The 25,374-nt window shown below is 38.2% G+C and overlaps 1 protein-coding gene across 10 annotated transcripts in view; it reads right to left on the reverse strand.

Moving 5' to 3' along the window:
* Positions 1 to 439: 439 nt before the first annotated feature.
* EYA1 (EYA transcriptional coactivator and phosphatase 1) overlaps positions 440 to 25,374 on the reverse strand; it is a 163,692-nt gene continuing 138,757 nt past the window's right edge. For 9 of the 10 annotated variants that reach the window (XM_047073760.1, XM_047073759.1, XM_047073755.1 and 6 more), the window contains 6 exons: positions 24,696 to 24,754; positions 24,423 to 24,583; positions 23,483 to 23,597; positions 23,197 to 23,318; positions 18,998 to 19,098; positions 440 to 520 (listed from right to left, as the gene is read on the reverse strand). In XM_047073760.1, the coding sequence (XP_046929716.1) occupies positions 440 to 520; positions 18,998 to 19,098; positions 23,197 to 23,318; positions 23,483 to 23,597; positions 24,423 to 24,583; positions 24,696 to 24,754 (639 nt within the window). The remainder of the gene's footprint in view (positions 521 to 18,997; positions 19,099 to 23,196; positions 23,319 to 23,482; positions 23,598 to 24,422; positions 24,584 to 24,695; positions 24,755 to 25,374) is intronic. The other variant, XM_047073757.1, reaches the window with a different exon arrangement.

The raw sequence follows: 25,374 nt of genomic DNA on the forward strand, positions 1-25,374 counted from the left end.
AAGTAAACTTTCTTTACAAGAAAAATCCCCTCGCCAGTCTTCAGGGAACACATTTCAGTCTTTGTTGTGCAATCAAGTTTGCTGTATCGGAGAAGCTCTTTACGTCACATTGAAGATGCGAAAAACGTAAGCGTTTGCAGGTCCTTTCTTCACAGGTTTGAACCATGTAGTTAATGCGGCAAAGCCGCATTACACTGTACTAGAACATTCTCATGGCTTATTTTCATTGGCTTCACAGTACTAGAGTCAACAGCTGTTCTGAAGAAATAGGTGTGGCCCTTCGTTGACCACAAGGGCAGAGGTGAAGACCGACAGCAGCTGTGCGTCAACGAGTTGCAATCGCGAAGTCGGGTATCCCAGTGCGGACACAGGACACAGGCCTGCTGGGTTTGTTCCTGGTCGCAGGGCAGTTGTGCGGCTTCAAAGTGCTAGGTGGCTGTTACAGGTACTCCAGTTCCAAGGCGTGATGTAGGGCCATGAGGTCCGAGTGGCTGGAGATCCTCCAGAAGGGCATGGCGTGCTGTGAAAGGAGCAGACACACGGTGAGGCCAGACAGCGCTCCCAGCAAGAAGCCTTAAAACCTGCTCTGGAAATTCGCTACGATGCTCACCCCCTTGTTGCAGTATTGTGAGAACGGCCAGTTAAGATCTTAACATCACGTCTGTTTAAAACAAAAATCCAAACTTAATCCTCCCCTAAGAATACTGGACTGCACTTTAACATATAATCTGGAGTCTGTTTAAGGAAGGGATGGCTGTTTCTTAAGTTGATCTACACTGTCATTGACTATGAAGTCCAAAACACAGTAGCTGTGCGTGAAACTTTGTCAAAAGCAGTCACCTTTCAAAACGTGGATCCAGTGGACTTTTTGATGCTGAAAGTTTAAGTTTTCCTTAAGTTGGTGGTATTTTACGTTTTTCAAAACTTGACTGATGTCAGAAGCAACTTTTTTTTTCTTCATTTATTTCCATTAGGCATTCTTTGCACTGACCTTAAAATGGCTTTACCATATGGGAAAACTGTAAACGAACTTTTCTTGGTAGTTGATTTGAAAAAAATCAATCTAAAAATCTAGTTTAAATGAGACTATTTGTAAGACATCTACTTTAAATGATGAGAATATTTTGTAGAACACCCGAATTAGCCAGAGATAAGAAAAACAGGAAAACAACCGAGGTTACCTCATCCATCGAGGAGGAGAACATGATTATAAACTGCCATTGTACAAAAAGCTCTGTAGTAAGTACCTACACATCAGCAAAATCTCTTTTAAATAAGAGAAAGATAATCATCATTTTTTAGAGGACAATATTCTACTTAGCCTATTATAGAAAAACAGCTTTTAAAAAATAGGGCAAAGACTGGAGTATAATTTTCTTTTTTTTTTTTTTTTTTTTTTTTTTTTTTTCAACGTTTATTTATTTTTGGGACAGAGAGAGACAGAGCATGAACGGGGGAGGGGCAGAGAGAGAGGGAGACACAGAATCGGAAACAGGCTCCAGGCTCTGAGCCATCAGCCCAGAGCCTGACGCGGGGCTCGAACTCACGGACCGCAAGATCGTGACCTGGCTGAAGTCGGACGCTTAACCGACTGCGCCACCCAGGCGCCCCATGGAGTATAATTTTCAATTACAGTTCTAAGGAATTAAAAAAAAATCAGTGTCAATTTGCACGGAAGCAGACAGTGGAATTTAAGTTAATTTTTGCATGTGTGTGGGGGGGTATTATGTGTAGGTAAAATGGAAGCAAATAACTATTTTGATGTAGATCATAGAGATGTTGTATTCTGGGAATGGAAACTATTAAGTTACTTATTAACAAGGCCTTTGTCCCAAATAACCGGCTAAAAGCATGTACCACAGTCCAATGTCAAATGGACTCCATATCTTTGTCATCCTTCAATAGCGATAGTCCAGCACTGAGTACTAGAGATCTCTTTTCAAAGTTTTAGGATCTACTTGCCAATTTTTGACTAGAGCAACAGAGTGTGCTACTTTGCATTCATTTATTCCTTTTTTTCCGTCTGCAGGGATGGTGTAGCAGATGAGCCTGGCAACCTCTGTTTTATAAAAGGACTAGGAAGAGGCCAGTTGCCCTTTGCCTGCAGAGATGGGGAAATACTTGGTAAGAGGAGGTAATGGTTAAGCTCGGTATAAAAGGATGATCATTCAGAAGAGCACTTTCTGGCTGTGTGTGTGTCTGTGTGTGTGTTCGGCGGCAGAGAATGAAGAATTCCATTGTTAGGATACTGGCTGTAAGTGAGAGAAAGACACATTTGGCTGTGGGAGCCACATGCAGCAGGGCTTACAAGGAGGTCGTCGGTAATAATGACAGCTGTAGGGTCAGGCACTCTCCTCAGCACTTCTCATAGCCTCGCGGATTCAAACCTCTCTCTAACCTCAGGGATAGATAGGTATTACCATCACTATTGCACTCATGACAAAACAGACTCGGAGGAGGAACAGAGAGGTTTAAGTAACAGCTGGCAAGGATCGAACACGCGATTCACACCAGGTCGGCCCTGAATCTGAAGCCCAGATGCTGAAATGCCTCCTAACTGTTCTCTATGGCATTTTAATCCAGCGGTGTAAATTATCAGCCCCACAGTATACAGCTGAACACACACACACACTCCCTTCCAAGTTCTGAGTGAGCGACACTGCAAAATTTGAGTGACTATGATATACACATCAGATTTGAAAACTGATCAGTTACAACACAGAAAGCTGTCCTTCCTTTTCTCTCATTGGAATAAAAATTCATGTGTACTGTAAAACATTTGTAAAATGTAGAGCTTTCGTTTTATAGAGAAATACAAACCATTTCTAATGCTACTATCCAGATAGCCCCCACAAACATGCTTGTATATTATATGTGCAGACTCCTATTTGAAATTGTGTATATATAATATGTACCGCTCTGCACCCTACTCATTTTACTACTTAATATCAAGTCCATTTTTGACACATCATTTTGAAGGGAAATCCTCCACTACATCAAAAGTTTTCAAGTATTCTTACAGATTTAACCGTTTACTTGGCATCTATGGTCATATCCTCGTGTATTTTTCTTACTCTCTTTCTGGTCTTATTTTCTCTAATTTGCCAGAGATCAGGTGCCCCTCCCCAAAGCTGCTTCTCACGAACAAGTGAATAAAGGAAGCTATAGAGTAGTTCTATTGCTCTCACAGAATATGCTTTCAGGATGTAGCAGAAAATGCCCAAGGCTCTTCAGATAGCCATCCAGAAGCTTTCAGGACAACTACCTTCGTAAATACATATAAAAGTCCTTCTATAAGAAATGGAATGCTTTTTTTTTTTCAAAATAAGTTCAGTCAAATTCTTTTACATGTTGATTATCTGAAATTAGATATGTTTCCCCTAGACAACAAAACACATCACAGTACGTACTGTAGAATGCAATGCGTGGCAGAGAAATTGAAAAGGGAACTGAAAAAAATCCAGCTGATCCTTTGGTACACGCTTAAGATATAAATCAGGCATTTAATTCCACAGTAAACAAAGTAAAAAAAATGGTTATACGTCTTATCTTTACAGGTGTAGGAGATGATGCCAGTCTAGAGTACATTTAATTTGAACTGTTCTAAACCATTCTTAAAACAAGTTTCGGAAAGGTGAGGTTATTCACAAAGAGCCCTGGGTTGGCTTGTTTACTGCCAATGAAATACTAATGGCTTTTTTCTTCCTGTACAGAGTATCAATAAGAACCACATATCAAGTAGCACCCTGAAACAGATTCAAAAGATGGAATATGCCTGTGGTATATTACGGACACAACGCATCACGATGCAGTGACGATGGGGTCATCGATTTGAGTAAAAATGCAAAAGGTTTTACAGTGATAACTGGCAACCCCTAGGTGTACCTGAAAGGGAACAGGTGATCTCTGGGACCCCCACACAAGGACTGCAACTCCACCCTCGGGACTAATTCAGAACATGAAGGTAATGATCTTTGTTATAATCAGCAGTCCTATTCTCACAAAAATTACAGGGCTTCTACTTTAAGAAATGTGTATTTGACATTAAGTGAGTGATTATAAGACTGAATCTAGGGAGAGGACAGGAAACTCAAACTCCTCTTAACAAATAATGAGAATGTCGCAAAATATTTTCCCTAACTAGCCACATACTCATGTAAAGATTTTATGAATGTACAAGAGCTTCCCAGCACAAGTGGGTGCAAAGACAACCATTTTTTCTAAAAAAAAAATCAGGTGCCAGAATGAGGAGACCTGGGTTATATTCTCAACTCTGACATTAGGTATGTGACTTTGAATTATGACATAGTTTTCTGGACTCTGTTTATTAAACCTAGAAGCACTCTTGAGGCATTTCCCCTAAACCTTCATTTTACAGATAAAGTCTATGACTTTAGTGTTGTAGCTACAGCAGATGTATAAAATACTATGCATGACCTATGTCCCCCATTGACAAGAATCAGTAGGAAAGAAATAAAAGGCACAGAATTGACAATGAAGAAGTAAAACTATTTGCAGATGACATGATTTTAAAGACTCCACACACAAAAAAGTGTTAGATCTGTTGCAGGATACAAAATTAACATACAAAACCAGTAGTGTTTCTATGCATTAAAAATGAATTATCCATACAAAATAAAATTATTCCATTTACAATAGTATCAAGACCAATAAAATACTTAAAAATTAATTTAATCAAGGAAAATAACTACATTAAAAACGTGTAAGACATTAATGAAAGAACTTGGAAGACATATACAAATGGGAAGGTATCTCATGTTCATGGAAGAATTAATATTGCTTAAATGTCCATGTGATCCAAAACCAACTACACATTCAATGCAAAACCTATCCAGATTCCAATGGCAGTTTTTAGAGAAGTAGAAAAAACAAACCTGAAATTTATATGGAACTACGAATAACCCCAAATGGCCCAAAAAATCCTAAGAAAAATGGGAAGCATCACACTTCCTGATTTCAAGCTATATTATAAAGCTCTTGTAATATAAACAGTATAGTACTGACATAAAAACAGACACATAGATCAATGAAATAGAATCAACAGCCCAGAAATTAACCATGTATATATATGGTCACATAACATTTAACAATGGAGCCAAGAACACTCAAGGAGAAAAGGTAGTCTCTTTAATAATTGGTGCTGGGAAAATTGGCTTCAGACATGTAAGCCAATGAAACTAGCCCCCTATCGTATACCATTCACAACTATTAACTCAAAATGGATTAAAGACTTAAATATAAGACCAGAAACCAGAAAAATCCTAGAGGAAAACAGAAAAAAAGCTCCTTGACATGGACCTTGGCAATGATTATTTTTGGATCCCTAAAGCACAAACAAGTGGATTACATTGGACTAAACTTGTGCACAGCACTAACATGAAAAAAACAATCTAGGGTTGCCTGAGTGGCTCAGTCGGTTAAGCATCTGACTTCGGCTCAGGTCATGGTCTCACGGTTTGTGATTTCAAGCCCTGCATCGGGCTCTGTGCTGACAGCTCAGAGTCTGGAGTCTGCGTCACTCTCTCTCTCTGCCCCTCTCTCAAAATTAAATAAACATTTTTAAAAAATTAAAAAAAAATGAAAAGTCTAAAGAATGGGAAAAAATATTTGTAAGCCACATATTAGGTAAGGGATTAATATTCAAAATATATAATAAATTCATACAAATCAGTAGCAAACAATAAATAGGTATTTTTCCAAAGAAAATATGCTGACAGCCAATAGGTATATGAAAAAATGCTCAGTATCACTAATCTGGAAAATCCAAGTCAAAACCACAGTGACAACTCACCTCATGTCTGAGAAGGGCTATCATAAAAAAAGACAAGAGGTAATAAATGCCGGCAAGATTTTGAAGAAAAGAGAACCCTTGTTCACTGTTGGTGGGAATGTAAAACAATAACAAACCCAGAACTACCCTATGATCTGCAATTCCACTTCTGGGTTTCTATCCAAAGGAAACAAAATCATTGTCGAAGAGGTATCTGTTTCCTTATGTTCATTAGAGCATTATTCACAATAACTAAGACACAGAAGCAACCTAAATATCCATCAATGAATGAATGGATAAAGAAGTTGTGGTATTCACATACGATGGAATATTACTCAGTCATTAAAAAACAAAAAACAGAACAAAACAACTTACCATTTGCAACAACATGGATGGACCTTATGCTAAGTAAAATAAGTCAGAGAGAGAAAGATAAATACTGAATGATGTCACTTACATGTACAATCTAAAAAAAAAAAAAAAAATCCCAAACTCCTAGAAAAAGAGATCAAATTTGTGGTTACCAAACACAAAGAGTAGGGGAATTGGATGAAGGTGATTGAAAGATATAAAGCTCTGGTTATAAGATCAATAACACTGCTTTATAGTATATTTGAAAATTAAGAGTAAATCCTAAGAGTTCTCATTTTTTTGTAGCTATAATGATAGATGTTAACTTACCGTGGCAATCACCTTGCAATATATGTAACTCACGTCATTATGCTGTACACCTTCTCAAACTTAAGTAGTAATGCCTATCAATTATATCTCAATAAAACAAAAAAGAATCAATGAATAAATTCAGAGAGAAGAAAGCTCAGTTGTGAGCTGGAGAGGGTACGCTGAGCCTGCACTGAATTTGAAGAATGGGCAGAGCTGGTTAGGTAGATGGGAAAGGGCTCTCAGTCAGGATACAGTCTATGACAAGGCTGATAGGAGGGATGTACAGAAAATTTAGTATGGAGGTGATGAGCTTTGAATGATATGTTCATAATAAAGACTAATGAGGAAGGAGATTTTTCCAGGTAGAAACACTTGGAATGTCTAACTAGGAAGGATGGAATAGAGAGGTGTGGCCGGCCAGTAGTAGAGAAAGTATGCAGAAGGATAGGAGGAATGGAGTGGGTACAATGGACGGGACACAAATGAGGGAACAATTCATGTGTCCTGGTGATGGGCTGGAGGAGGGGAACACCAAATAAATCCGAGTGGGTGAACTGGGTTAGTTCATCAGCGGATATTCAGATGGAATGACACAGGATGACTAAATGGAGATATTCCATCACTTAACTGGAGCCATGGAAATGAAAAGAGCTAACCACAAATATTAACAGAAATGATAGGTGGTGAGTATATTAGTTTAGGCATTATTGAGAATAATGGATTCCAAAGCCGAAATATTGGAAAGTAGTACAAGTTTTTACAGTGTTAGAAACAAACTATTCCCTGAATAATGGGAAAGTGGCACCTCCTTCCTGCTCCTCTTGTCCATGTGTGCAATTTTCTAAATCCCTTTATGCCACCTCTCCTCCTCATCTAGTATTTTGCACTTACTAACATAAAAAGCTGGGTGCATGGACACTCATGTGTGAATTGAATTTTGCTGAATTACTAAGAATGTATTAATAAAATATTTAAAAACATAAAAGCACATAACCTTGGGCTTAGGTATTGTACTTCTAGGAATTTTCCCCAGAGATACACTTGTCCATGCATGAATCACATAAAGAACATTTATTACAGAACTGTTTGTAATAGTAAATATGAAAATCACCTAAATGTTCAGCCTCAGGGAACTTATTAAAGTATAGCGCAGCCATGTAAAGAAATTAGAGATGCAGAACTCCATACACTGATATGGAATGACTGCCAGGATACATTGTTAAAAAAAAGACCATAACTGTGCTTTCATATGCACGTATTATCTCTAGAAGATTGGCATATGGAGGTACAAATACTTCCCAAATTGTAAATAAAAAGATCTCGGAAGATAGATTATTCTAAAAATTCATCATGAAATTTATTGCATGGCATTGCTCTTTTAGTATTTGCATATCTGCTTCTACTCGAGACAAAAGTGAATTCTTTAAGAACAAAGATGAAATCCAATTCAAGATCTGGCATATATAATATGCTCATTAAGCAGTAAATAAAATTAATGGCTTTAGAATAACAAAATTTACTGTACTTGGTGTTAGGAAGTCTCAAATCTGCAAAAAGTGTTACCTTTTTTTATAAAAGCAGCTCTCATTTTTCTCATATTCTGAATAAGCTTAGAATTGAACATTAGTAATCACGTTCGCTACTGCATCTTGGATGTGAGCAAATTTTAGAGTTCACATTTAAAATGGACATTTTTTTAGTTTGTCTAGTCCAAGATGGCAATGTAGGAAGACGCTGAATCCACCTCCTCCATGAATATACCAAATATACACTTATTTATGTATTTAGCAATATCTCCTGAAGAACTGAGGGTTGACTGAACAGCTTCTGCAAAACAGAAGACCAGGTAGAGAATGGCAACAGAAACAGAGTCAGGAACGCCCTGCTTCCAATGCTGTGGATTGCAACAGGGAGGGATAGTACCAAGAAACCATGAACATGTTTGTCTGTCCTGGGCCACGAAACAAAGCCGCAGTTCAAAGGGCAACTAGAATATAAAGGATCCAATCCTAGAACTCCACCAGTGAGGGAACTGCTGAAAATCTCTCTAAATTGGAGTGGCTGGCAAGCACCGCAATTTATGTTCTCTTTCCACCTTGACAGTATGAACCAGGGCAGGGTCTGGGCACCATAGTGGACCCGCTACCTCAGTGAGCCCACCAGAGCCCCAGCTGTTCCACTAAGGTGACTCTCATGGTGGTATACCCGTGCTCACTATAGCTCCAGTCATCTTGCCAAGGTGAGACCAGCACAAAGCACCCCAAAACACTCCAGACACATACCACTCTGCTGCTGATCACTTGCCAGGGCACCCTAGCCTATAGGACCCTGAGAAGCCACGGCCCATGCTGGCCTTGGCTCTAGCTGCCCAGGGCACTCCTGCACAAAACACTCTGAGATACACTGGCTTATACCCACTTCAGCTATCCTGCTAGGCTCTGCACAAAGAGCACCAGGACCACCCTGACCTATGCCTACTTAAGCTCTGGTCATCCCACCAGGGCAGCCCCAGCACTGACCCCAAGTCCATGCCGGCCACAGCTCCAGCAGTCCAAAGTTACCAGGCATACACAGTCTATAAGATCATTCCTTCAAATTTAGGAGAAATAGCTGTTTTGCTGAATTCATGTAAACAAGCATAGAAAGTCAAGCAAAATGAGGAGACAAAGGATTATACTCCAAAAAATGAACGAGCTAAAACCTCAGAACACAAACTAAATGAAACGGAGGTAAGCAATCTACTTGACAGAGTTCAAAGTAATGGTCCTATAAATGCTTGCTAGCCTTAAAAAGATAAAATATAGCAAAGGGCCAATTAAAGTGGGAGAATATAAAACTGAAATGAAAAATATACTAGAGGAAATTGACAGCAGATTACAGGATGCAGAACAGGTCAGTGATTTGGAAGAAAGGGTAATGGAAACCACCCAAGCTGAACAGCAAAAAGAAAAAAAAAGTTTACAAAATGAGGATAGGTTAAAAGATCTCTTAGACAACATCAAGCAAACAAATATTTGCATTATAGGGGTCCCATATAGAGGGGCAGAAAACTTTCCTAATTTGGGAAAGGAAAGAGACACTCAGGTTCAGGAAGTTCAGAGAATTCCCCACAAGATGAACCCAATAAAGTCCATACCATGACATGTAATAATTAATGACAAAATTTAAAGATAAAAATTTTTAAAGCAGCAAGACAGAAGTAATTAGTTACATATAAGGGAAGTCCCCACAAGGTTATCAGCTAATTTTTCAGCAGAAACTTTTCAGGCTAGAAGGGAGTGGCATGGTCTTTTCGAAGTGCTGAAAGGAAAAAACCTACAACCAAGAATACCAGGGAAGATTATCATTCAGAATTGAAGGAGAGAGTTTCCCAAACAAAAGTTAAAGGAGTTCATCACCACTAAACTGGCATTACAAAAAATGTTAAATTCTTCAAGTGGAAGAGAAAAAAACTATACTTAGGAGAAAATTATGAAAGGACAAAACTTCATGAGTAAAAGTAAATATACAGTAAATGTAGTAGAACAATCATTTATAAAGCTACTATGAAGGTTAAAGACAAAAGTAATAAAATCAACTACACCTATAAAATTAGTTGAGAACTCACAAAATAAAAAAATGTAAACTATGACAACATGTGCATAAAACATGTAAGTAAAATGAAATTCTTTTAGAATGTATTTGTTTTTAAGTGACCATCAACTTAACATGGGCTGCGATATATTTAGGATATCATATATGAACCTCATGGTAACTACAAACCAAAAACCAATAACAGATACATAAGAAACAAAGAGAAAGGGGACCAAGTATAACACAAAGGAAGAGAGCAAGAGAAGAACACAAAAACAACCAGCAATCAGTTAACAAAATAGCAATAAGTACATCCTATTAATAAGTACCTTAAATGGTCTAAATTCTCCAGTCAAAAGACATAAGGGTGATGAAATGGATACAAAAACAAGACCCATCTATATGCTGCCTATAAGGCACTCAATTCAGACCTAAAGGCACATACGACTGAAAGTAAAAGGGATATTCCATGCAAATGGAAATAAACAAAAAAGCTGGGGTTTCAATGCTTATATCAGACAAAAATAGACTTGAAACAAAGAGTGTAATAAGAGACAAAGAAGGGCATTGCATGATAAAGAGATCAATCCAACCAGAGGATATAACAACTGTAAATATTTATGCACTCAACACTGGAGCACTTAAATACATAATACAACTATTAATGGAAACAAAAGGGAAAAAATGACAGTAATACAATAATAAGAGAGGACTTTAACAGTCACCCCCTTACATCAATGGATAGATCAATCAGACAGAAAATCAACAAGGAACAGTGGCTTTGAATGACACATTAGACACGATGGGTTTGGCAGATATATACAGAACATTCCATCCCAAAACAATAGCATACACATTCTTTTCAAGTGCACTTGGAATGTTCTTGAGGACAGATCACAAGCTGGGCCACAAAACAAATCTTAAAAATTTAAGAAGATTGAAATCATTTCAAATATTTTTTCAGACCCAAACAGTATGACAGTAGAATTCAATTATAAGAAAAACCTGGAAAAAAAACCCCACAAAAATGTTGAGGCTAAGGGGTCAACAAAGAAATTAAAGAGAAAGCAAAAAATACAAAGAGACAAGTGAAAATAAAAACACAAAGGTCCAAAATCTTTAGGACACAGTGAAAGCAGTTCCAAGAGGGAAATTTACAGTGATTCAGGCCTACCTCAAGAAACAGGGAAAATCTCAAATAAATAATCTAACCTTATACTTAAGAAAAAAGCCCAAAGTTACTAGAAGGAAGGAAATAATAAAGTTCAAAGTGTAAATAAATAAAATAGAGATTTAAAAATAACAGAAAATACCAATGAAACCAAGATCTGGATCATGGAAAAGATAAACAAAATTAGGGTGACTGGGTGGCTCAGTTGGTTAAGTGTCCAACTCTTGATTTCAGCTCAGGTCATGGTCTCAGTTTGTAAGTTCAAGTCCCAAGTCAGTCTCTGTGCTGATAGTGCAGAGCCTGCTTGGGATTCTCTCTCTCTCTCTTTCTCTCTCTCTGGCCCTTTCCCCACTTGTGCTCTCTCACACTCAAAACATTTAAAAAAAGATAAAATTGATAAACCTTTCGCCAGACTCATGAAAAAAAAAAAAAGACCCCAATAAATAAAGTCAGAAATAAAAGGAGAGAAATAACCTACACCATAACTGCAAAATATTATTAAAGACTATGAAAAATTATATGCCAACAAATTGGACAACTTAGAAGTAATGGATGGATTCCTAGAAACATATAATCTTCCAAACATAAGCAGGAAGAAATAGAAAATCTGAACAAACCAATTACTAGTAATGAAATTAAATCAGTAACCAAAAATTTCCAACAAACCAAAAATGTCCAGGACCAGATGGTGAATTCTGTTAAACATTTATTGTTCCAATTTTAGTTTATGTGCTGCTGAAGTAAGTAGCCTATCAAATATTTAAAGAAGAGTTAATATCTATTCTCTGAAAGTATTCCCAACAATAGAAAAGGAAGAAAAGCTTCCAAATACAATCGAGGGGATCAGCATTACCCTGATACCAAAACCAAAAACACTATTTAAAAAAAAATTACAGGCCAATATCCCTGGTGAACATAAATGCAAAAGTCCTCAACAAAAATTAGCAAATCACATTCAACAATACATTAAAAGGATCTTTCACCACAATCAAGTATGATTTATTCTGTTCAACATCTGGAAATATATCAAAGTGATACACCACATTAACAAAATCAAGGATAAAAATGATCTCAATTTGCAATCTCAATAGATGCAGAAAATAAATTTGACAAAACTTAACATCTGTTTGTGATAAAAGCTCTCAACAAAGTGGGTTCTAAGGAACATACCTCAACATAACAAAGACCATATATGATATAAACCCACAGCAAACATCACACTCAATGGTGAAAGACTGGGAACTTTTCCTCTAAGATCAGGAACAAGACAAGAATGTCTACTCTTACACTTTTATTTGATGTAGAATAATTAGAAATGAAAGATAATAGCATAAAATAGAAGTCCTAGCTGTAGCAATGAGACAAGAAAAAGAAAAGCCATCCAAATTGGGAAGAAAGAAGTAAACTGTCACTATTTGCAGATGACATGATACTATACATAGAAAACCCTAAAGACCCATGCAAAAACTACTAGAATTAATAATGAAGCAGCAAAATGAAATTAAGAAAACAATTCCATTTACAACTGTACCAAAAAGGATAAAATACCTAGGAATAAACTTAATCAAGGAGATGAATGAACTATACTCTGAATAAAACACTGATGGAAAAAATTTAGGATGACACAAATAAATGAGAAGACATTCCATACTCACGGTTTCAAAGAATTAATATTGTTAAAATTCCCATACTATCCAAAGCAATCTACAGATTTGATTGCAATCAATACTGAAATACCAATAGCATTTTTCACAGAACTAGAACAGATAATTCGAAACTTTGTATGGAACCACAAAAGACCCTGAACAGCCAAAGCAATCTTGAGAAAGAACAAAGCTGGAGATATCACAGTCTTAGATATTAAGGTACACTATAAAGCTATAGTAATCAAAATAGTATGGTGCTGGCACAAAAACAAACACACAGATAAAGAGAACAAAACAGCCCAGAAGTAAACCCATATGCATATGGTCCATTAATCTACAACAATGGAGTCAAGAATATACAGTAGGGAAAAGGCTGTCTCTTCGATAAACGTTGCTGGGCAGATTGGACAGTTATATGCAAAAGAATAGAACTAGACCACTTTCTTATACCATACACAAAAATAAACTCAAAATGGATGCAAGACTTGAATGTGCGACCTGAAACCATCACAGTCCTAGAAGAAAACATAGGCAGTAAGCAATCTCTTTGACATCAGCCTTAGCAACATTTTGCTAGATGAGGTCTCCTCAGGCAAGGAAAAACAAAAGCAAAACTATGGGGATCACATTAAAATAAAAAGCTTTTTGCACAGCAAAGGGAACCATCAACAAAATGAAAAGGGAACCAACTGAATGGGAGAAGGTATTTGCAAATGATATATCTGATAAGGGGTTAATATCTAAAATGTATTAAAAACTTATGTAAGCCAACACCAGTAAAACAAATAATCTGATTAAAAATGGGCAGGGGACCTGAATATACATTTTTCCAAAGAAGATATACAGATGAAAGAGAGACATACGAAAAGATGCTCAGCACATCACTAATCATCAGGAAAATGCAAATCAAAACCTCAATGATCACCTTATACCTACTGGTGTAAAGCTAACATCAAAAAGACAAAAAGTAAGCAAGTGTTGATGAGAATGTGAAGAAAAAGAAACCCTCACATGCACTGTTGGTGGGAATGTAAATTGGTACAACCACTGTGGAAAACAGTATGGAGTTTCCTCCAAAAATTAAAAATAGAAATACTGCATCCAGCAATTCCACTAAGAATTGCATTTACCCAAAGAAAATAAAAACACTAATTCAAAAAGATGTATGCATCACTACATTTATTGCAGCATTATTACAGTAACCAGGATACGGAAGAAAGCTAAGTGTCCCCAGATAGACGAATGGATAAAAAAAGATGTGGTATATGTACGAAGGAATATTACTCAGCCATAAAAAAATGAGATCTTGCCATTTGTGGCAACATGGATGGACCCAGAGGGTATTATGCGAAGTGAAATAAGTCGGAGAAAGACAAATGCCATATGATTTCACTTAGACGTGGAATCTAAAAACCAACATAAAACAAAGAAACAAAAAGCTGAAGCAGCCCCACAAATTCAGAGAACATACTGGTGGCTGCCAGAGGGAACAAGGGTGGGGGGATGGGCAAAACGGAAGAAGCAGAGTATGGAATGAGCAAGTCGTGGTGATCAAAGGTACGGCATAGGGAATCTAATCAATGGTATCGTGCTAGTGTTGCATGGTGACAGATGGTAGCTACACTCGTAAGAAGCACAGAATAATGTATACAGTTATGGAGTCACTGTGTTGTACATCTGAACCTAACGTAACACTGCGTGTCAGCTACACTTAAAAAATCTAAACAAATAAATTGGATAGACATTTATTGATGAAGCCTTTGCCATTACGCAATAACGGATGCTTGCCATTTTCTCTCTGGTGTTCACACGTGATTAATTTTAAGTAGTTCTCGGAAAAGTAAGCAAAGGGAGTTTAGTTGTAGAGTTATAAAACAAGGCCACTTTTACTCTAGGAATGAAAATTGCTGTCGGTATGCACAAGACCGTTATATTTGATTTTTTTTTTTTCATTCATACATATGCCTACTCTTGTATACTGTATTAGGGAAACATAGATTTCTATGATACAGAAAGAAAGCCTGGCAGATTTTGACAACAAAAGACACGTCAGAAAAAGGGATCCAGAGGTAGATGGCTTCTCACGTTCTCTGAAGTCTTTCTAGGAACAAAGAGATCCTGGCAGAGAACTCTTGTAAGAGATCTTTTTGGAATACAGTTGTTCCTTTAAGTAAACAAAGGTATTTTTAACGTATTCTCTTTGAGGGGGTGTGTTCTCAGGATATGAATTATAGAATTAGATGAAATTACTGAGGAAAGCCCTGGGACTATATTGGCAAAGAGAACAAAGGTGACAGAACAGACTTCAGACTTCAATTGACCATCAGGAAACCGGCAACGGGCAGAATACTTACTGGTTTCATTTCTGAGCTTGAAAAAAGGAACTACCTCAAGCAAAAGAGCATTATTTAGAGAGATGTATTGGATTTTTAAAAGGACTTAGAAAACTAAGAGAGACAAGCTAAGTGGTCAGAATTGATCTAGAAGAACTGCAAAATGGTTTGATTTTGCAAAACATTTTATGACTGAAACTCACAGAGCTTCACTATTTTATTTAATAATCTAGAATGCTCACAAACTATATCAGAATTGATTTTTTCTTAAAATTTTAAGAAAACCTGGGAGAAAGAGAACATGGTTCTATCTGCCTCCTGAAAGGGGGAAAAAAAAGCAAACATGGCATACTTTATTCTAATAATTTAAAAAATAAGCATGAAAATTCTTTTTTTGTGAATCAAATCATATTTAAGATATGTAAATAAAGTTTTTAATCTAAAGGGATTTTGGGCCACATCTCACGGTCCTAGTTTGGCTACTCCCAAGTTCTGTGATCTTGGCCAGATTATTTACTTTCCTGAACCTTGGTTTTCTCATATATAAAGTGGGTCTAAGGACCCCTTCCTCACAGAATGATGGTGAGGATTTAATGAGATAATGGATAGGAAGTGCCTGAGAGTGAGTCTGGGACATAATAAGGGCTTTATAATTGAGAGTAATTCTTTTACCATTATGATTATTAATCTTTCTACAGCATGGATAACCATCTTATTTCTTTTTAATTTTTTTTAATGTTTATTTATTTTTGAGAGAGAGAGAGACTGAGTGCAAGCGAGGGAGGGGCAGAGAGAGAGGGAGACACAGAATCCAAGCAGGTTCCAGGATCCAAGCTGTCATCACAGAGCCAGACCTGGGGCTCGAACTCATAAACCGTGAGATCATGACCTGAGCCGAAGCTGGACGCTCAACCGACTGAGCCACCCAGGCACCCCACAAAGTACTACTATTTAAATACTAGTTAACTGAATAAGGTTAGACAGAATATAAGACAGGAATAGTCAGATTTGTCACTGGGGAGGATTGATGACATCTGAATTTTATGCAAGGTTATCAGGAATCTGAACCTTCTGAAAAATCCGTGCCTCGTACATATACACATAAACAGTCTCGTAACTCATGGTCACGGTTTTGTTAGAATTCCCACACTGGCGGGTCTCAAGGTGCCAAGAGTTTGTTCACAACAGATAGTACTGGACCCTTACCACATTACACTCATCCCACAAAATCAAAACAGAAAACTGAAGCTAAGAATATTCATTCACAGTCAAAAAATTCAGAGCCTGTTCTTCACGGGCTAATTCTTTTCGGCACAGGTGTGTTTGTCCCAAGTAAAAATAACAACACGTTCAAAGATAAACAGTGGAAACAGTTTTAACTGTTCTGCAGAGAGAACAAATACTCTTAGCCCTATTACTGTAATACTTCCAGTTGTAACATTAAACCAAGAATTCCTTTACTTTTTCCACGTTATGCTCACCCGTGATGAACATCTAAGAAACATGCTACTCTGAAAGGTTTAGCAAGGGACTCACCCCAAGAAGCCTTGCTAGGACCCACGGGATTTCACGGTGCTCTAAGTCACCACTTTTATAAGCATCTTTCGGTCTACCACAAGCTAGCAAGCCATGTTTTGGCAACCTTCTCTTAAAATTAAAACTTTCTGGTGACTGGTAGAGCAAGAAGGACCAGCCTTGGGGGGGGGCGGGGTGCAGATTCACATCTTTGGCCCTGGGCCGCGGGGCCATGAAACGCTGCTCTCCACTTTGACACTCCTGACTATCCCACTAGCCACGAGGAGGTCCTGTCTAGGAACGACATGGGGATTCCAGAGGCTTTGCTAAAAAGACCTAAAGTCTGGATTCCCATCAAACCTCTCTCTAACTCTCCAGGGTTGAGTTTGGGGTATTCTAATTTAGTCTGGGGAAAATTTCCTTTTATGAAAACAGCCTGAAGGGCCGACAGATGTACGTAACCATCATGGTGGTTGCCCACCGGTGAACCTGGAATGTCAGAACCAACCGTTACATTGCACGTGCAGCTCGGCAAACCTCTATTGGATCTGAATTGTGTGTGGGTTTCCATCCGCACCAATCCCACTCGGGGGGTGCGTAATCCTGGGCACACAACTGTGCATCAATGGGTGTAACTGAAATAAGCCATCATTTACAGAATTCGGGTCACTTTCTACGGTTTTGTTAGAATTCAGAGGCACTGAAGGTGAATTAAATCATCTTCAGACTCTATAAGAAGGCTGGCCATGCGTCATGCTGAATGCTGCGTCTATATGCTGGTGACTTTCTGCATCGCTTCCACTGCATACTGGAATACTTCAGAAGAGATGAATTGTTGCATCCGTTGTGGAATTATGTAGTGATGTCTATCAGTGAGTGTGTGGGGGAAAGGAAGGGGAAACAGTTGCATTGGTTAACCTTGTAAAATAATTAAATATATTCTTCAATTTAATTTAAATCTCTTCCATTAAAAAAAAATATTTAGAGACTATGCGTCAAGATGTAGAGAGTTGTAAAAAAAAGTTCTGAAGACAAATTCTCAAGCAACAGGCTAAGCAGAATAAGATCCCTACCTCTTGAGCTCCCATTTTACTGCTGCAACAGGCATATCCATAACTACTTACTGACAATGCTACCTTCTGTTGCACACTTTATACGTATCAGGCTGTCTTACGGCTTTCACGTCTTGACTAAATCTAATCCTTAAAACAGCCAAAGGAGCTAGATGCTGTTATGATTGCCATTTATAGAAAGGGAAAGAAAAAGAGGAGGGGTACATAATTCTCAAAGTCAGAAAACTGGTAAGCAGTGGAGCTGTAACTCAAAGGCAGGCTGTCTGCTCTAGAATCCAAGCTATTTACAACAGCTTTTCCAATTACAGTGTGAGTGAGAACTACTATAATTAAGCTCTTACAAACAAGGGGAATAGAAATGGTGGTACACGAACTGGATTTTGAAAAACGATTAAGACAGCAATAGTAGGGCACTGGGGAAAAGATCATTCCAAGCAGAGGCAAAAGCCCGGAGGAAGAGCTAGGCATGGCTGAAGGGGCCGCAATGTCACGTGCTGGGGTGAGGAAGATTGCACAGGTGGGCTGTACTAGACTAAAGACCCTGAGTGGTCCCTGAGTGAAGAAATGTGGTCCCCTCTTCCTCCCCTCTCTTTGAAATGCAATGAAAGACATTAACGGGAAAGCTTTTGCTAAGGGAAACGGCAGAATTACACTTGCAGGGATGCAGAAGGATAGAAAGACGTATGATGCACAAACTGGGAGTCGAGGGACCCACCCCTCTCCTCTTCTCCAAGTGTCCCAACGGAGGTGAGGTGCTCACCTTGTGATAAAAGGAAGACACTGTACTCTAGGACAGCAAATGGTTTGGCAAGCCAGCTCCGACGAACCGGTAGAGGCTTTCTGAAGTAATATCTGGAAGGTTCTTAGGCTGGATCCAGGCTCAGGCAGATTTTAATCACTTGGCAATGTCTGCCACCACGGCCAAACAGGATATGCTCACATGGACACCACAAGTGCGTCATCTCGGGTGACGGCTACAGCACTAAACCTTCCTTTCTGCTTAAAAGTCTATGTTCTATGAAGACCAACCATCCATGACCTTTGAGTTTGTACAGGGCACTCTTCAAAAAGATCATACTTATTTAATTCTACTGTCCTTTTTCACTGCTTACAGTTCTGAACACATTTGTAATTTGTTTCAGAGACACTGAACGTGTTTAAGTGATCCAGGAATGAGCAGTTTGAGGACTAAAAAATTAAATGGTGTAAAAACCCCATCGATGAACACTCACCTTTTTTGCCCCTTGTTCTTCTTCCACACCATCTCCTATAACAACGTACACCACTTTTCTTCCAAACCTTTGAATTATCCTCTCAAAACAGCTTTCCTTGCCTGATGAACAAAAATAGATTATAAAAAATGGAAAGTTGGGGTAACTCAGCACGATAGTGCTTCAACTTTTTACACAAAATCTTCCTTTATGCTCCTGATTCCACTCTATCCTACTTGCACAAACTGGAAAAGAGTGCTTTTGGATGCCATTTGGGTAGAATGGGGAACAGCACAGTAAACCAGAAACCGTAAATTATCCATGTGGTGTTCTGTCCTTTGGAAATGGTCATTTTTTGATATTTTTTTTCTTAAGAACTCATTTATTAAAAAGTAGGGTCTAGTCGATCACGGTATATTTGGGAGAAAATACTGTTTTACAGCAGTACTTTTTTTCCTATGAGCCAAGACTTGACAAAGGCATTTGATTCTGGCAACATATTCGAACTGGATTTAAAAAATGTTTCATGATATACTAAACTCGGAAAATAATGTCTTATCCAACGTCTATTAAGAAGGATGAAAAAAAAGAAAAAAAACCAAGAAAACAACAACAACAAAAAACAACTACCACCCTGAGACTGGTTTTGTTATAGTAAGAGAAATCAAACAGTGGAATTCATTTGTTCCTTCATTTTCAAGTTGGGATTCCCAACTCCATCCTCCCCTCGCCAAGCCTAATGTGTTTACTTGAAATATTCTGGTAAAACTGTTTCTGAAACAAATGTCAGGTAATTTGGGGCACTACAGAGATCATGCCCACCCTACCCAGGCATCTAATGTCCAATAAAGCACTTTCCTGGAAGAAAAGCGGGATAAAGGTAACAGAATACCTTTATCTATCTATTATCTTTCCCATGTCAAGACTTCATTTGGGCTCTCTGAAGGCACATCCTTGCAGTTAATGCATCCATTGTTGCTGCTTAGAGAAGAAACTGGTGTTCCAAGTCCCAGGCTGCCAATAAGGTCATTTTCATGGACAATGGGACAGTTTATAGTTTTCAAATGTAAATGGCTGAGCAGGCCCGCATCTCTTTCAAATAAGGATCAGATATACTCACGAACAAATTGCTTGTTTGCTTAAACAAATGTCTGCTTTATATTTGTATTTTGCACTAAAATCTCTGGTTTGCATCTGACAGAACGAAATCGGGCCAGCTTTATTCAAAGGATGTAATTTCAATGCTTCTTTGGTTGCCCACTAAACTGTGAAATATTAAATCACTTTGAGAAACAAATACAAAGTGTAGCTTTCACTGCAAAAATATACAACCCAAAACTTAGATGTCATGAAACTTTTTTCCTCCTTAGAGGGAAATGTTTATGTGTTTTTGCCAAGTTTCCTTTTCATGGGAAAAGGAAGGTAATTAAACTCAATGTTATTTCAAGGTAAAGCTGTATCGGACAAAAAAATTTCTCGCCTGTACCCTGTCTCCTCTAGGCTTCGCTGTGAATTCTGGGTCATATAGACGTCTTCCATAATAAAGACTAAGAAACCGAAGCTGACTTTTAGAAGTTAACTGGAGCTCCTACATGGAGTTTCTTATTTTGATGAATCCATTTTGTCTGAAAGAACGTCACAGCTCTGCTAAAATGAGATAGCAGTCCTCTCCTCCAATGACTGCCATTTGCCTACAAGGAAAACTCCTGGGTTTTCTGCATCGACTCCCAAATTGTATCTCTTTTGATGGCAAAATTAGCAAAACTACAAGAGTTTCAATCTCTACTTTGTTAAAAATACCCCAGAAAAGCAATTCTACCTCTAAGGTTGAGGTAATTTCTGCCACCACTTTTTAATTCTAATTTTTTTATTTTGTATTGATAAAAATTAAAGTTCAAGATCACAAACAAAATGTCCATTTAAAAATACTTAATATGTACTTGCTATTATAATTTTCTGTCATCCTAATATTTTCAAATTATTTAAATTATTTGGGAATGGAGTTCAATGTGCATGACAGGTAATAAACTACTTGTTCTTTCCTTGTGGGAGGTTAAGTACTATCCCTTCTGTTCTATAGGCTTCTTTGGAAATCGTTCTTTCCTGTGCTGGTAAACGTTTACCATGGACCACTGTTTACAAAACACGGTATGATTCCTCTTTATTGTTATGGAGAACATAAACACCTGACTTAATGTAAACTGTTATTTTTATGGACATGCAAACAATCAAACATTTAGGTTACACTGGGCTACGAGGAGTTCTATTTGATTCATTCCTTTGTCTTTATAAGTATTTTCTAGCAGGAGGCATCAGTCATTCTCCACCTCCAGCTATTTCCATTTGACAAGGCTATCTGAATATCCCACAGGCTCTTCATACTCAACGTGGATAAGATCAAACTCTTATCTTTACTATCAAACCTGATTTCCCCCCATCAGTTAACAGTGTCCTTACTGACCCTGGTGTTTAAAAGGAACCTCTGTGTCAGCCTTCTTCAGAATAAACAACTGTTTATTATTCATTTTGTTCAACAAGCATTTATTGAGTACCTACTATGTGCTGGGCACCATAGCTACAATGGTGAGCAACAGGTTTAGTTATCAAGATACTACACTCTTCTAGGAAAGATCCGACTATGAACAATTATCAAAGTAATTCTTTAACAATAATTTAGTAAATGCTAGTAAGGAAAAGTACAGGAAGTATAAAAGTGTAGTCAGATGGAAAATGAGATTCCATTTTTACTCTTTTTTCTTTAGATAGAGTTGAGCAGCTACAAAAACCTTCTTCTCACCTACTAGGATCCTCATCCTCCATCCCAGAACTCACTAAAATAACATCTCATTACGGTGGTAAACAAGGCCACCTAGGACTAGACCTAAGTCTACGTTTCCAGAATCAGCTTCCCAGGACCCAGGACTACTGGACAAGTCCCTCAGCAGGGAACACACTTCAATGTCTCTATTTCCTCTCACTAGCACATCTGCCTACAAAACTCTTAGTTTAGCCTTCTATATCCAGCTCAAATGCCATTTCTTCCTTTTAATTTTCACGGACACTTGCCCTCTTCCTCCTCTTGGGTGGGAGTAAATGTTTCTTCATTCAAGTGGAAATTCAGGCATTTAGTGGTTGAACTCCATAGGGTATGGAAAGGAGTCTGGACCCTGGAATCAGACCTAGTCTGACTCTTGTCTTTACTGGCTATCAACTTGGACAATTAAGTCTCTGAGATTTCGTTTCCTCATTTGTAAAATGGAAAGGTTGCAAAGTTTGATTTTAATGTGGAAAATGCTTAGAACAGCTCTGGCCATCTACTAAATATGTGATAAAGGCTCATTTACATACCGCTTTGTCCTATTACAGTTATTTAGATGTCTGCTTCCCCTGCTAGATGGTGAATTCTGTAAGAACAGAAGTCATGTCTTCTTTTTATCTCACTTTTATTCTGCTTTGGTTTCTATTCTCATGAAATGTCACATTACTCTTCTTTCCCAATTATGATTCCTTCTTTCAAGAACTTAATTTTTTTTCAGTATCCCCATAACAAAAATGGGAACCCAACTGTTTATACATGTTGAATTAAAATAAAGCAAAAAAAAAATAGTTCTAGTGATAACAGTTTAAAGAAAGATATTATTAGAGTTGTTTCATTTCTACTTTGTGTATCTCTATACTACTATTTGTTTTAGCATATTAGATATTTTTGTTGATGTCAGCTAAAAAGGAAAATAAGATAATAACCTAGAATTGATGCTAAATTGACTATAGATAAAAGGCGTAGGTCTTTTTAAATGCTTATTTTTGAGAGAGACAGAAAAAGAGAGAGCATGAGTGGGGGAGGGGCAGAGAGAGACAGAGACACAGAATGCAAAGCAAGCTCCAGGCTCTGAGCGGTCAGCACAGAGCCGGACGCGGGACTCGAACTCAGGAACCACAAGATCATGGCCTGAGCCAAAGTCGGATGCCTAACACTGAGCCACCCAGGTGTAAAAGGCATAGGTCTTAATGTTAGTCAGTAAAGTAAAACGTCTTGAATGAAGCTGCATGAGTTATGGTTTTTATTTCTCTTGATGTCTAATGCCAGTTCTGACATAATAAAATTAAATTCTTCTGGTTTTTTGACATCTAGTACTATGAAAAAGTCTCAAATATTGCCTTTCATTTTTGCTAGCCTGAAGGAGAAGAGTTGATTGTAAAACAAAACAAAAGCAGCTCACCTATTTTTGTTGCACTGTAAATATTTTCTATTGGAAATACAATTCCTAATCCATATAGCAGGACTTTCGCCAATGCTGGGATAAGCTGAGTAGTTGTTACTAAAATATTCACACAATTCGTCCTATGAGAACAGAAAGTAAAAAAAAAAAAAAAGAAAAGAAAAGAAAAAAAAAGAAAGGAAGAAAAAAAAAGACTGTTGAAAATGAATTTCCAAAATGGACAAACACGAGCAAAGGCTGTTTTCCAGCAAAAGCACCACGGGGTGACTGGGGGACAGCAGCCTACCGGGAGTGAATGAGCGTGAGTGCTTTCAGGGCCAGTGTCAACCAGGAGTCCGTCAGGGCTTCAATCTCAGCCCTCAGCTGCAGCCAGGCTTCCCTCTTGGTGGGACCAAGCAGACCTGTGGATTTAAGAGCACACGAATTCCCTCCTTACCAAAGTTCCTATTCAGCGTTATAAATACTCAACATTTAATACAACTCCTAATATCTTCTTGAGGCTTTGTAGTATGTGAAGTAATTTTTCACACATGAGCCTCCATTGGTTCCCTACTTGTTTAGCACTGTAGGGAACACCTACTGATTTTGCATTTCTGGCTCGCACTGCCCTGGTTATAGAAGTCATCTCTTTTTGAGGAGTCTGCTCACACCATTCCTCTAACCATGGAGTTTGGGCAGAGCCAACCCCCCTCTGGCTCCCAGGGTAGGTGTATGACCATGGCTTGGCCAGTGCAAGTGAGTCTGGGAACCTTTGCCGTACCTATTGGGAAAGATCTATTTCCACCCAACAGAGGTGCTAAGCTCATAGAATAGAAACGTGGATCTATCAGTGGTCACCTATGCCACCTTTTGGGAGGGACTGACCTAGAATAACTCCTAAGGAAAGAACAGGCAAGAGATTCCGGATGTCATCTTTAGAGCATGTAGATTTAGCCATGCTGCAAAACGTCACCACCCCTAAACTTTTCATGAAGTCAACATATTCCCTTGTATGCTAATGTCATTCTGAAGCACAATCAAAAGATGAGAACTAACACAAACATCTACCCCATCGAAGGATAATATTCCTGTCACTAAATCACAGCACGATAATCACCCGGTTAGATGAAACTGCTCCAAAAAAGCTATTACATCCCAAAAAGTGTGATGTGAAAGTGAGTCGTACTTTGAGAATTTTAGCCAGACTAGCTTAATAATCCAGTAAGATATTGGTGATAGCTACTTGCCTCCAACATTATTTTTGTAGGTATTGTAGATCTCTTTTACTCGTCTGTAGCGGAAAGCCAACTTTCTCATCCAGTCTACACCACCCCGCACACCAGTTGCCAAGCACAAGTTAGCACTGGTTGCTGCAGCAGGAAAGCCATCTGTTCCAAAGTTATATGTGCTATTTAGATGCAAGAAAAGCCCAAAGTTAACCAGACAGAAAGTTCATCTTAATTAGCCTAGCAATTAAACTGTAAAATGGAGAAAATCACTTCACATTTCAACATGCTCACCTCAGGTCTTGCCCGTTATCATCTGAAGACACATCATCTATATGAACCTGGTCACATTCCTAAAATGCAATTAAAAATGATATGTGTTCATTTTCGAGAAGCACCTTTTTTTTTTTTTTGAAAAACCACACACAGATGTTTAAAAAGACCCCACAACTTTAATTGGTCCGTCTCTCAACAATGTCAATCAGTAGGTGTCAGTCTTGTGAAAAGCTGATATTTTTACCTACTCCAGGCCCTCTCTTGACATAAAAAAATGAGCAATGCCATTAAGGACTACTGTTATTCAGCTTCAGAAAATATATTCTTGTGTTTAGAAAGGAAAGGGATTGAAAACAATTAGCATGTGTGTTCCATAAACCTCCGGTACCTGAAGACATCATGCTGCTCAAAGCTGATTCAGTCAGTGCCTGAGCATAACTGAAACCAGACATGTCGGTAAATGTAACATGCTAGAAAAATTAAACCTGATGCTAACTGCCAATGAAATTATGACCTCTGATTGCTGTTGAGCCACACACCAACAGAGCCTGAGGCCAGTGCACTGAGGAGCCCAGACGAAAAAATCTGGTACTGGTTTACCATTGATTTGAGAGATGTGAGTTTTATTCTGTGTGTGTGTGTGTGTGTGTGTGTTTGTGTATGTATGTGTGTGTGCATGAGTGTGTGCGTAGGAGGA

Source organism: Lynx rufus, unplaced genomic scaffold, assembly GCF_022079265.1.
Source record: "Lynx rufus isolate CCGP_SWC_20201006 ecotype Redwood Valley unplaced genomic scaffold, mLynRuf1.p SCAF_12, whole genome shotgun sequence".
NCBI classification, from domain to species: Eukaryota; Metazoa; Chordata; class Mammalia; order Carnivora; family Felidae; genus Lynx; species Lynx rufus.